General features: G+C 34.7%; 1 protein-coding gene across 1 annotated transcript; it reads right to left on the bottom strand.

The window, feature by feature from the left end:
• Positions 1 to 255: 255 nt before the first annotated feature.
• On the bottom strand, positions 256 to 10,576 carry LOC21396105 (exocyst complex component SEC10b). Its single transcript, XM_024163095.1, has 25 exons — positions 10,410 to 10,576; positions 9,637 to 9,732; positions 9,268 to 9,522; positions 9,103 to 9,177; positions 8,701 to 8,802; positions 8,534 to 8,584; positions 8,348 to 8,453; positions 7,522 to 7,641; positions 7,074 to 7,165; positions 5,738 to 5,906; positions 5,577 to 5,653; positions 5,380 to 5,478; positions 5,191 to 5,281; positions 4,668 to 4,753; positions 4,410 to 4,583; positions 3,747 to 3,800; positions 3,527 to 3,655; positions 3,295 to 3,387; positions 3,052 to 3,198; positions 2,724 to 2,821; positions 2,124 to 2,208; positions 1,635 to 1,693; positions 1,369 to 1,467; positions 1,081 to 1,164; positions 256 to 732 (listed from the first exon to the last, which is right to left on the bottom strand). The coding sequence occupies exons 2-25, from the start codon at positions 9,730 to 9,732 to the stop codon at positions 654 to 656; spliced, it is 2,520 nt and encodes an 839-aa protein (XP_024018863.1). The 5' UTR covers positions 10,410 to 10,576; the 3' UTR covers positions 256 to 653.
• Between the last annotated feature and the right edge of the window lie 2,006 nt (positions 10,577 to 12,582).

The following is a 12,582-nucleotide window of genomic DNA, read 5'->3' on the forward strand; positions in this document are numbered from 1 at the left end:
CTTATTATCAATTGACGTAATAATATTTTAAACATCCACCAATATAAAAATAACAACTCACATGTTACGTCAGTTGATACATAAAAATTAAAATTTGAATTGATATCCTTAGCATTATTGTTAAATTTATACTGGACAACTTCCTGAAAAATAAAAATTAAGAAATTGCACTACAGGTCCATATGTTTTTCTATTACTACACATTCATAAATTTAGACTTCAAACATAGTGTCCTCCAATTAAAGCTCAAGACACTAGGCGCACCAACTTGGCTGTCTTCATTTATCCCCCAAAGAATCATTTACAAGGAGAAAAGGACACACCATATCATATCTACCAATTGTCGGGCAAAGAATATTCCAAACCTAGTACATAAAATAAAGCTTTGAAGACCAAAAATCTATCAAATCTTCTTCCTATTCGTACCTCCATAATATACACTCAAAAAAAAGGAAAGAATGGATAGAGCAAAAGCAACACATAAGAAAAGGGGAAAAAGAAACAATCGATTTTTACGGCCTGTAAATGCACTCTTAATTGCTAAATGGTATTCAAGCCTCGCCTTTGGTCTCCGGATGATTCCAGTCTCCAGATGAGCTTTCAGCTTCCTTAGCAAAGGAGCCACTAGATCCACATCAGCAAACTGCCTCCGATCAACTAGAGCTTGCCCACAAGGAACTCAGTCTAGAAGCAAGCTTTGCGCTCTTATAATCCTCTCTCAGTTGAATAAACCTGAGTTGGCAGCCAAAACAACGTTTTATCATAAATAGTGCACTTTAATAGGGAAAGACAAACAGCATACTGCAAACAAATTTTTAAAAAAATTCTGGTAAAATACTTTCGTGCTAGTTTGTTTTGTTTTGTTTTTTTGTTTTTTTTGTTTTTTTTTTGGTTCTTTTAAAGAACACTTCATTAAGACGGAAATAACAATATTGAAAAAACTAAGAGAATAGTAATGCCGGATTTTAATCAACATAAAAACCAGAAGAATGCTTTCATCATTAGTAAACCACCTTTAGCCTTGCACAGGAAAAATACTGTTTTCATGTGTATGTGATTTTTGAAAATGCATCACCCTACCTTTGTGCGTCTTTCCGAATACTAGGAGTACCCTCGAATAGAGTTGAGAGGCTTTCAGGAGCAACGATAAACACATTGGCCATGCTGGATACAGGAATTCATCAGAAAATCTCGGGAAAAAACTGATGGCTCGTTTGGTTTATAGGTTTGAATAGAAAAGTTTGAACAGAAATTAAAATTTTGTGAGAGAAAGCACTCTAATAAAAAGGTTTGAACAGTAATTAGAACCTATGAAACAAACGGGGGCTGAATGAAACAGGAAAACCTGAAAAGAATTTGGATACTTACATGCCCAGCAATTCGAACTTCTCATCAACGGAAGGAGCATTAAAACTGCGAACGAATTCTCCATACTCTGTTATGTCACGCTTCAGCCGCAACCCTCCACTTCAAAACAGATAAATTCAAGAGAGTATATAAGATGAATGAGAAATAACGATCCGAATTACTTTGGCTAAAATAGATGTGCAAAAGTCTGCTCAATTTGAAACGGTTCACTTAAATGCCTCTTAATTAATTAAATTAGCCGAACAAGTAAGAAGTCGTCCGGTTACCTGGGATTAAAAGTAAACTTTTGCCAATGATTAAGCAGCCCTTTATGCAAGCGATTTCCCTGAAACAGCAATTCCACTGCAAAATCAGTTCAAATGCAAAAGATGCTCTAGTTTAACAGAAATCATTTGAATGCCTAAGGGGAATAAAATAAAGTTGATAAAATGAATGATATAGCGCAGGATATGAAATACTGCAGAAAAGAAAATATACTTAAGGCAATCATGATGCATTAAGTCACTATTGATCCTGGCACACTATGGAGATGGAGTAAAATATTCGAAAGCATTCTACATGCAGTGTTCGAGGTGTATAAACTCAAAAGATTGAGGATTATCATAATCTAAATCAATGTTTGCTTCCTCATTCTTAGGATACAACAATTCATATCGTCTATCAAAGAAGTTTTATCTATTTGATACAAACTAGTTCAGCAACAATAAAAAAGCACATGCATAACGGTCAAAAGAGATGGTAAGAACACGTCATACCAATTCAGTGAGGAATGCCTGTTTGTTAAGGCCTTCAAGTGCTGTGAATGCAGATTCCAGTACACGGGAGAGATAGGCAACAACTCTAGCGAAGAGCAAACAAAACGCATTATTTGATATCCGAAACCAATATGGAAACGGCAGTTTGTCAATTGAGAGCATTTTACAGCTATAGGTGAAGATAAAATATATTTTTTTCCTTTTCATTATAATTATTATTTTATAACAACTATACTATGAGTGTTGATAGAACCTTTTTCTTTTCCATTACGAAAAACAGAAAATACAAGCTTCTATTCTGAAACAAAGAAAATAACACCAGGTTCCGTGTCAGATGATTCACGGACCATCACAACACTCAGAGACCCTAGAAGTGAAACATTTGGCATTAACTCAAATATTGTGAACAAAAAAGAATAAACAAGTTAAAGGGAGAAGATTAAGAAAGCACGATGCAGAATGATAAAAGGTTCAAGAAAGAGAGGAAAGGGGTGCAAAATTTTCCAGCTTATTCAATTTGGGAAATGAACCAAATTTTGGTTTTGATTTGTGTCAATGCAGTTCCCAGACAGCCCAAGGATAGTAACTTTTTTATTATACCTTGTGCATGCATTTGTTGGTCGATGATCAGGAGCAATTCCATCATCAGGTGACCGATAATCCGTTGACTTTTGTTCAGCTGAAAGTAACCGCTCCACCTACAATAGGGTTTTGCAACATTTCGTAAGGAAGAACAACACAGCCACATAAATGTATAAGATCCTGAGGCTGGATATATGGTTGGCAAGGAACACAGCACTCGGCAAAAACAAAAAAACCATTTTAGGATTTAATTGATGATAAGGATTTGGTATCAATTGATACACCAGCCTGGTAATCCCTACATAAATCTCAATTCTCAACAGCAAGTCCAGAGGGTAATACTGACCTCAGCCATGACAGTTTCAATACATTGTTGAAGCCCTTTATAGGCCGCACCCTCTGCACTGGACATAGCTGTTGCCATTTCTTCACATGAAGCAGCATGTGCACCATCCACAGGTAGTAGAAGCCGAGATATGGAGTTTGCAAAGTACTGTAGAGAAAGTTCAGACCAAATTAAGCTCTCAAAAGATGTCAGGCCATCCAGTCATGAGCCATATTCAACAAATTTAAATGTATCCCAACATACTTGTTGAACTATAGCCACGCTGCTACCACAACGCTGCACGGCGACCATGAAAGATCTGAAGCTACTTTCCCCAGCAGCAGCAGCAGCTTCTGCCTGCACAGGAACCATATAATGCACCTTAAGTCCACCATTTTCAGGGTAGACTACAAATTGCTTCGAATAAAAGCAGATCATAAAGATAACGGTGCCCACGGTTTGAAATACATATACAAATACGTGATTAGGTCATTACAGCAGATGCAGCAGCTGCAGCCACTCTTCTACTAACACCAGTGCCCAGCACATATCTTTCCCTCAAAGCTGCAGCTTCTGTCAGGCCATCTCTAGCACGTTCAAGTCCTTCTGTTATATATTGACTGACCTGAAAAAAATAAAAAAACAAAGAACGAAGAAATAGTTGAGTGCTTATGAGACACATTTGGTGAAGGAATCCACTTGAGTAACCAACTTACTTGGTCTAGCAAACAAGTGAAAACTGCTTTGACATTGGTTGCAAGGGTAGCAGGCTGCACAAGAACATGTAAAAATAATTTGAACATAGTTGACTAAGTATCTGAAAGTTCAAAACAAAACCAGCAAAATTATGAACCAAGAACAACACAAGTCTTATTGTAAATTTGCAATCCATATTTCAAGGCTGATATTGGATCTTGATCTTTGAGTAAAGGGTTTCTGGTTCAAAACCTTTTTGCTAACAGTTTTTTATCTCACAAAAATTCCAAAAAAAAAAAATTGAATTTGCACCAAAAAGTTCTGTTCAAATACGAACACAAAGATTCCTGATATGCCAAGATAGCCTTCTGGATTTTTAAAATATATTTGCTTTCTGAAAAGAATCCAGCAAGGTGAGCTTTCTAAAAACCCTTTAGTACATGTCGGCTCAGCTCAGTTACCATTCATCACCCAGACACCACCTTTGAAATCCATAAACCTTAAAATTCAAATCTTTTAGCCAACTTTTTGATGCATTACTTACAGATTTTAAGTAACATCTCGCTGATAATTGTTGATGTCCAAAACAAAGATTTGGGGCAAAAAAGTTATATGAGGCATAAATGTATAAAATATCAATAGTTACATGTAGATGCAATATCAATAGGGGAAGCAAATATTACTTGAGATGAGAACAAACTGCACCGGGAAATTGCTTCTTCATTCCAGCGCACAAACTCTGTCACAACAGTAACAGATATTTGCTGGTGGGAAGATGCCACTGAAGCTCCTTTTGAGCGCCCAATTGTTCCAGTTGAGTCCGATACCTGCTGAGTTTCAGCACGCAGTTCTGCCATCTGCAAAACATAAGTCACGTATTATGCATTATTTCTAATAGAGCAACAACAGTGTTGAAATTTCTAGGATGCATTTGAACAAACTTTGGCTTGGTAAAGTTGTCTGAGGGAGGCCTGCTCATGTTCGGGATATTCATCCTTGTGAGAAGAAAACAGAGACTCTGTGAGGCCTGAACAATCAGATCGACTTTTTATTAAGATCCCAGTATTTTACAATCACATAAAGGAAATTTCAAAGAATAGAAAACATGACAACTAAATGAGGTCACGTTTGACGTTCAAAAACCTATAAAACATTACTAGGCAGGTAATAACTCAAGAAGAAAGAAAAAAGTACTCTAAGAAGATTTTGTCCTTTTACTGTGAAGACAAAAAGTCAAGGACAGTGCGAAGCAGATATAAAACAATATCTCAGTTTATAGGTGCTCACTCATTTACTGGCCTGATAAATAAAAGAAAATGCGCCTTCTTAGAATTCTTCATTAATATACTGTACTAGCTATGCCCTCTAGTAATGACAAAAATACTCGTAATCATAATCAACATGATTATTAGCATTCACTACATAAGAAAGAAAGTGTACAAACTTCTACACTCGATTCATTACCCTCAACATCCAAGTCTCCACATCCCACCGCGCACAGATCTCTAGCAAGTTCTTGAGTCTTTTCATAAGCCACTGCCAGCATTCTCAGATACTGCCACACCACGTTGATCAATAATACCCCGTCAGTTTGAAATAGACTTCGCTGAGGAAAGAAAGGGGAATAGAAACACACTTGGTAATTCTACTCACCAAAAGAAGTCCACCTTCTTCCATAGGAGGTGGGTTTACAAGAGAAGGCTTCACTAATAATTTGTCTAGAAGGGCCGTAACTCTTTGTTCCAAAACACGCTGCACAGGATGTTGAAAATCTAGTTATAATAACAAAAGTATTGACTAATACTGCCGTAACTTGAACACGTGCTAATAGGAGTAAATTTACTATTTACCTGAACTAAAATTGACATTACTTCATTAGGAGAAGGGAATACAGCCATTATTGTAGCTGCCTCCTTACGTACAATATCTGCAAGATAAACCAAAAAGATATCACAAAAAGACTATAAAAGAATTCAACCTCTTGTATGAGAATCAGTGAAAATATCAAGACCTGTAATTTCCTTGTACAAGGAAGCAAGGCCTCGAGCAACACTGCTAGGAGTAGCCTGTGAACTGTGGTCACCAAGAACCAATCTTGTATCTGCATTCATGACTTCCAAGTCAATAAACATTGGACGTGTTGCCACATAATGTTGCATAGCACTAGTACCCCTGTTAAACTGCGTCACAAATTGACCAAATTCCAATGAGATAAAATGGGAGAGGTTCTTCAAATGATAGCAAGATTACATTGCAGCAATATCCGGTTTATCTCTAAAACATAGGATCACAAAATACTGCTTTAAGCGTGGACACACACACGCCAAACCAATATCGTGAAAACCGAATATTCACCAGCATAAGATGACTCAATCATAACCCTCTTCAATTTCCCTGCCCCTCCCCTCCGCTCTTCCCAGAGAGAGGACAAAGAAAATGAAAAGCATCTGTCAACGAGTATTTTGGAGCAGCTAGATTTTTGCGTAAAATGTAGCATTATGAGTTATGATCAAATTAAAACTATCAAAACAACTTATAGTATAGATGTCACGAGAAAATTTATTAAGCTATGTTTACTTATGCTTCAAATAAGCAACTATAGGAATAATAGATGAAGTACTAATTCAGTTTACAATTTGAGAGTTGGAAAACAATTGTTTAAGCATACTGGATACACTTAAGAATCAATTTAAAACTTATCAAGAAAACTGACAATAATGAACAGAAAGACAGCTCTTAATATTTGGGAAAAGGCAAGGAGAACTATGGTAACTGGAAGTCAACCAAAAAAGCAAAAGCCAGCTCAAGCATATTATGATCTCTCAATTCATAAAGTTAGGAGTTTGATGTAGGGAGAATAATAGAATTAGTGTATTAGCTTAGTAATTTTGCTAAAGTCCTAATACTTAGTTTAATTGCCGTTTCTTCGTTGGTCAATGTTGACATTTTGTTATCGTCTTATAAGTGCTCTATAAATAGCCACTTTAGCTATTGTTATAGGGGGACTTGAATATTTTGATAATTGAATACAAAAGTTTAGTTTTCTCTCCAATTTAGGGGGAAACTATTTCTTTTATTATTATGTCATTTGTCAATGTTGATATTTTGTTATTGTCTTGTAAGTGGTCTATAAATAGCCACTTTAGCTATTGTAACAAGAGGGACTTGAATATTTTGATAATTGAATACAAAGTTTAGTTTTCTCTCCAATTTAGGGGTTTTCCCCTTATGGGGTTATTAAGACTTTAGCAAAATTACTAAACTAATACACTAATTCTATTATTCTTCCTACATCAGGATTGCTTATAAGGGTGCTTATCATTTACAAGGTCTAAAATAGTAGTCACCTGAGATAAAATTTTAGCACATTCTGACATGGTGGATAATTCTCTTCTTTGTGATGCAGCATCAAACCTAGCCAGCAATCTGTTCTCCAGTTCTACACAAAAGAGAAGAAATAAAAGACTGAAACCAATTCGACGTCTGTTGTAATCACTGAAAATATTGCTCCCCAAAACGAAACATCCATTTCAAGAATTCGTCTGGTCTCAATAAATATATAACGAAGAGCTCTAAATTTTTTTCTTATTGTTTTGGGGAAACATGATAAATTATCCACGTGATCTATTTTTCATGTGTGTGTGTGTGTAATCTCCATCCGCTATCAATCAATCTAAATTTGTTCTAACAGCCACTTCTTTTTCTTATAAAAGTCTTCCCCTTTTAGACTCATGTGATTTCATGGTGTAATGAAAGTAAATGCAGTAAAGCATTCTCAAGGAAATGATAGCATACCATTGCAGTAGTCCTGAAGATTTGCAACTGCGACTTCCAATCCTCTGCTAGCTGTTGTGTTGCTTGCAACTGATGGTACAGTTATGCCTTGTCTTCCGATATCTTCCTCGGCAAACGACCCTAGACCAACATAAATCTCCTATAAGCTAAGAGTCATTCATATTACTGAAAAACATAAAAACAAAACAAAACAAAGAAACACTAAAGCATTAATTTAACATCAAAATACCCACTGAAAAACCAATAAAAGATCAGTATTGTGATCTAGAATTGTGGTGTTACCTATTTGCTAAGCATAAACCTCCAAATTATTTCATAAAAAAAAAGGTATTTATCATCATCACCGGACCAAACTAATGATTAGCTTCTAGTTAAATGTTGATGAAAGAATCCATTAAAGGATCTGCAAATTTTTTTTTTTAGTTTACATTATTTTTAAAACTAATAAGCGTTCCATCAATGTTAATCCACTTTGCAAATTCTTTATTTAACAAATGTGGATGCTAAAAAAAAGAAATGCATAAAGGTGATATAATAATGAATGATCTTCGAAGGAAACTGTTTCCATGCAAGAGACCACAGATCAAAAAATAGAACTATTCATGTAAATATAACTTAAACAAAAGGAAAGAGAGACATTTATACTTTTAAGACAAGCCTAAATCAATATAATGGCAACCACAATATAAATGATCTTCCAAGGAGTATATAGATAAGCAGTTATTAGAACGATCCAATCAAGAAGGGAGCTTATAAGTCCTAACAGAGAAGTTGACATTAAAGATCATAATTTATGCAGCTTTAGAAGAATAAAATGCCGCCTTACGTAATTTTTGTGCAATTGATGCAGCCTCAGCAACACGAGCATCATCAGAAAATAGGGGTGAAAGTTCCATAAGGTCGCCTGGGCTGCTATTGAACTCCATTAAGTACTGCAGCATCAAATTACAGCACAGGATTAGCTCATTCCAAATAAAGAGTAGAATACACAAAGCATTGATTTTAAAAGTACCTTTATCAGTTCTATTGTTTGACTAGCCGTTTCTCTCTGAGCATCTGCACTCTGACACAAGAAATTCAAACAAATGGAAAACATAAATACAATTGAAGTCAGCAGATACTAGCATAACTAAGAAAGCATTACAAGCATACAGTAATCAGGGTTGGGACAATTTTCACCTGCAAATGATCTCCTATTTTTGCAGCTGTCTGTCCAACACTTGAAATACGTGAATCTAACCTCGCAAAGCTATCAAATAAGCCATCTACACCTTTCTCCAACTGATACATAATCAACAATCAAGTTTGTGATTTAATTCAAGAATAGAGCCAACATAAATAAATCTAAGTATTCAAAGTACATCATGTACAATCACAGTGATTGGGCAAGTCCAAACAGATTAGTTCCCTCCCGCCCCCCACCAAATAAAATAAATAAATTATCAGAATAATTTTATTTATTTGTATCCAAGTACAGAATTTCAAAATTTCCTAAATAATTTGTTGCTTTTTTCTCCTTGTGATTTGTTTGCTCAAAATTTTCTCCACATACAATCGGGTAAAATACGCCCTCTAACAAACCTCAGCCAATGTTTTCCGGTGCTTAGAATCTTGTGCAGAGACATCCTTCTTAAGATTGTAAAGTCGCCCATCAATCTTCAACCAAAGAAAAATGAAAAATGAGAAATTAGCAATATAGTATAGCAACTTTCTAATTCCACTCTTTGTGCAGTCTGAAAATCATACCTGTTTCCGAAGACCAACCAACTCTTTACAAGAATCTTTGAACAAAGATAAGAGCTTATCTACTTCAGGAAATAGAGGGCTAGATAGGCCCTGGGCTGATTTTGCTGCATCCGCTGACAGTCGTGCATGCCCATTTGGCAATGAATCACTACCACTGACATTGTTGTGTGCTTCAGATGAATCTGTTTCTTCTTGGAAAGATGGGAGAAGCTCATTCACCAAGTTACCGAATAATGCATCGAAAGAAAAGTCCCCCTACGATTCATTACAGTTTTTATCATAAAGTTTATTTCTTCAACAAGTAATTTCATGGTAACGCCCAAATGTAACAAAATATGAAAAACGTAGTGTACTTCCAAGTCTTATCACCTTAAAGTCGTCTATGTCCAAAATGAGTGGAAGAGAGCTGACGGATGAAGTTTTGGAGGGTCTATCACTCTTGATCCCATCTCCACTCTCTTTCATCTAATTCACCAACAACAACAGAAATCATATTTTACCATAAAGAGAAAGAACAGCAGAAAAACGAGTATAACAGAAGACCCGGTAAAAGTTGCGAAATGATATAAGAACATCAGTCCTTAACTCTCATCAGTTAAGAATGAACTAAATGATTTTCAACACAAACTCAAACTATTCTAAACAAAAAGCAAATTGAAGTTGCAACAACCAACAAAATATCTACCATTCCTAATCAAATGGGCATGCTTACTATTCCCATAAAAGAAGATTTTTACTCCTATATGTCAAATTGTACATAAAACCAAAACCTTAAAATGTCATCACTAGAATTTTTTTTTCCTGTTAAATCCCGTCCATATTGACTAAAACAATGAATACGTTATCAAACAAAAAAAAACGTCAGTACTTTTGAGACTAAAAATTTTATCAAGTGCGTAAAAAACACAAATTTATCAACAACAACCTAAAATCATAGCTCTAATTGTGACGACGGATTATCCCAAATTCATCCACGGAAAATTCAATAAATTATAAACTGTACACACTCCGAATTACCTCGAACTTCAATTATGATTCAAACAGATAACAAATTACAAAGCATTGGAAAATGAGAATCAAAATTCTTCAAAAAGCGATCTCGCAGAACGATAATGGGGAACGGGCAAAACCGGAAATCGAACCTCTTTTGCGTAATCACTGCGCTAGCGGGCGAAACGGAGAGAGACAAGAGAGTTCAGAGTATCAGAATTTGCCTCTTTTTTTTCAATTTCTCTGTTTGAGTTTAGATCGATTGATCGAAACAAGAGAGAGAGAGAGAGACGGGGATAGAGAGATCTTGAACGAAGATTACAAAGAACACGAATAGATGGATTGACGATTATAGCCTTGAGAGTCGTTATAGCTGCAGGCTGAATGTGAGGGCAAACTAGGTAAGGCGGGCAAAAATTCCTGATAAACGAGCTGGATTTTTTGTTTTTCTAACTTTTTGCTTTTGTATATTCTTCATGATATTTTGTACTTGTGGTCTTTTTTTCTTCACTTTTTTTGCAAAACGTTTTTCTTAATCCTGCAACGGTAAGTTTAAAAGATTTTTTTTTCCTCCTTTCAATGGCTGAAAAATGGAATAAAACAATGACACGTCAGCTGTTTTAGTAGGGAATTAAGGCTTCGTTCACTTCGCGGATTCGAGTTTTCAATTCGAGCTGAGATGTGACATTTTCTAAGAGCTTTTTACTGTAACAAAAAAAGTTAGATGTGACATTTTTTGAAAATTTTTTACTGTAAAAATTTAAAATTGAAAACTCAAATCGGTGAAATGAACGAGGCTTAAGGTTACTATGAAATTAAGATATATATATATATATATATTTAATGAAAAATTCTATTGTGTTATATGAAAAATACCTTATCGATGAGGGTTGTATTTAATTAATCTAATATTTAAAAATATGCACGCATAAAAATCCATTGATAATCTCTCTTCAATGGTGAATTGACGTGGACTAATAAGGGATTGTTCTTTTATATTTTTGAGTTAGGTATTCCTGAATAAAGATCTTAAGTTGAGTTTGAGTTATAATTTGAGTTAAAGTTGTAACTTGAATTTATGTTTGATTGTGTACATTTGAGTTATGGTTTGAGATAAGAATCTTTTTGAGTTTGTGTTTGAGTGAGTCAAAACTTGAATTTGTATTTAGATAGTATTTTAATAAAAACTCAATGGTGATGAAAAATTTTAATAGGGTATATAGGTGGGGTTTTATTCATCTTTTCGTTGTCAACGTATAGAAAAAAAATCATCTCAATCAGGATTAAAACGAAAAAGTTATAGCATTTTTAAGAATAAAAAAAATACTGTTCATTAATTTGAGTTCGAGTTTCTGAACTCGAGTAGAAGGAGAAACATGAACTTAAGTTTTAGCTTTAAACTCGAGTTCAAACTTAAAAGAACATAAACTTAAATAAAGTTATAATTCAAGTTACTTTTTTAAAAAATTTTTAGGCTGCCGAACACACCTCAAATATCCAAAAACAATAGCATCTATTTTTTCCCCTTTTTGCAAACTCTCTTGTTTGTCCTTTTCTAAAATGCAATTTTTATCTCCATTATTGTTCTACTTACTATTTGAAGTATAATGGAAGGCCATTTTTGCTACTAGCTGGGGAATTTCCGGTTTTTTTTTTTTTTTTGAAAAAAAAAAGAGAGAAAGGATCAAAGAAAGAAACAACAAATGCAAGGCGAAACTAAAAACATATTAACATAAAACGGAGGGAGCAAAAAGAGCCCCTTTCTCAAAGAGAAACCATCCAAAGAAAGAGCCGATCAACTAAATAGGACTGAAAATTACCTTCATTTTAAATTGGGTGCAATAAATTGGGTAAATTACACCGTTGTACTTTAAATTATTCGTTTTTTACATGATGCACCTTAAACTTTCAATTTTGACAAGTCACACGTAAAACAAGTAATTCGCACATGAAAGGTATATGTCGTCACTTTTCAAACCATGTCACATATAAATCTCGTGTTTTAAAATATCAATTTGATAACCTCACTAGCTATTAGATTTCAATTGCTGATGTTAACATTCAAGGTGTAATTTACCAAAATTAAAAGTTTAAGGTTCATTATATAAAACCTGAATAATTTGGGTGTGCAATAGTGCAATTTACTCTTTTAAATTCTCAACTTACAAAGAGACACTACCACCCAACACCATGGCGCAGTGTAAATGAATAACATAGCATTGATCCATTTTCAAATTCACTTTTAGCATACGACTCAATTATTGATCGATTTTATTTAATACTAGTTAGAATACGTACTCATTGAGTGTGATTGTGACCATTTAA

This window comes from Morus notabilis, unplaced genomic scaffold, assembly GCF_000414095.1.
Source record: "Morus notabilis unplaced genomic scaffold, ASM41409v2 Scaffold298, whole genome shotgun sequence".
Classification (NCBI taxonomy): domain Eukaryota; kingdom Viridiplantae; phylum Streptophyta; class Magnoliopsida; order Rosales; family Moraceae; genus Morus; species Morus notabilis.

Coding starts and splice junctions, on each gene's coding strand:
- LOC21396105 (XM_024163095.1), bottom strand. CDS start 9,732: ATGAAAGAGAGTGGAGATGGGATCAAGAGTGATAGACCCTCCAAAACT. Junction 4,584..4,667: donor GACAACTTTACCAAGCCAAA/GTTTGTTCAAAT, acceptor TATGTTTTGCAG/ATGGCAGAACTGCGTGCTGA. Junction 3,656..3,746: donor TCACTTGTTTGCTAGACCAA/GTAAGTTGGTTA, acceptor TATTTTTTTCAG/GTCAGTCAATATATAACAGA.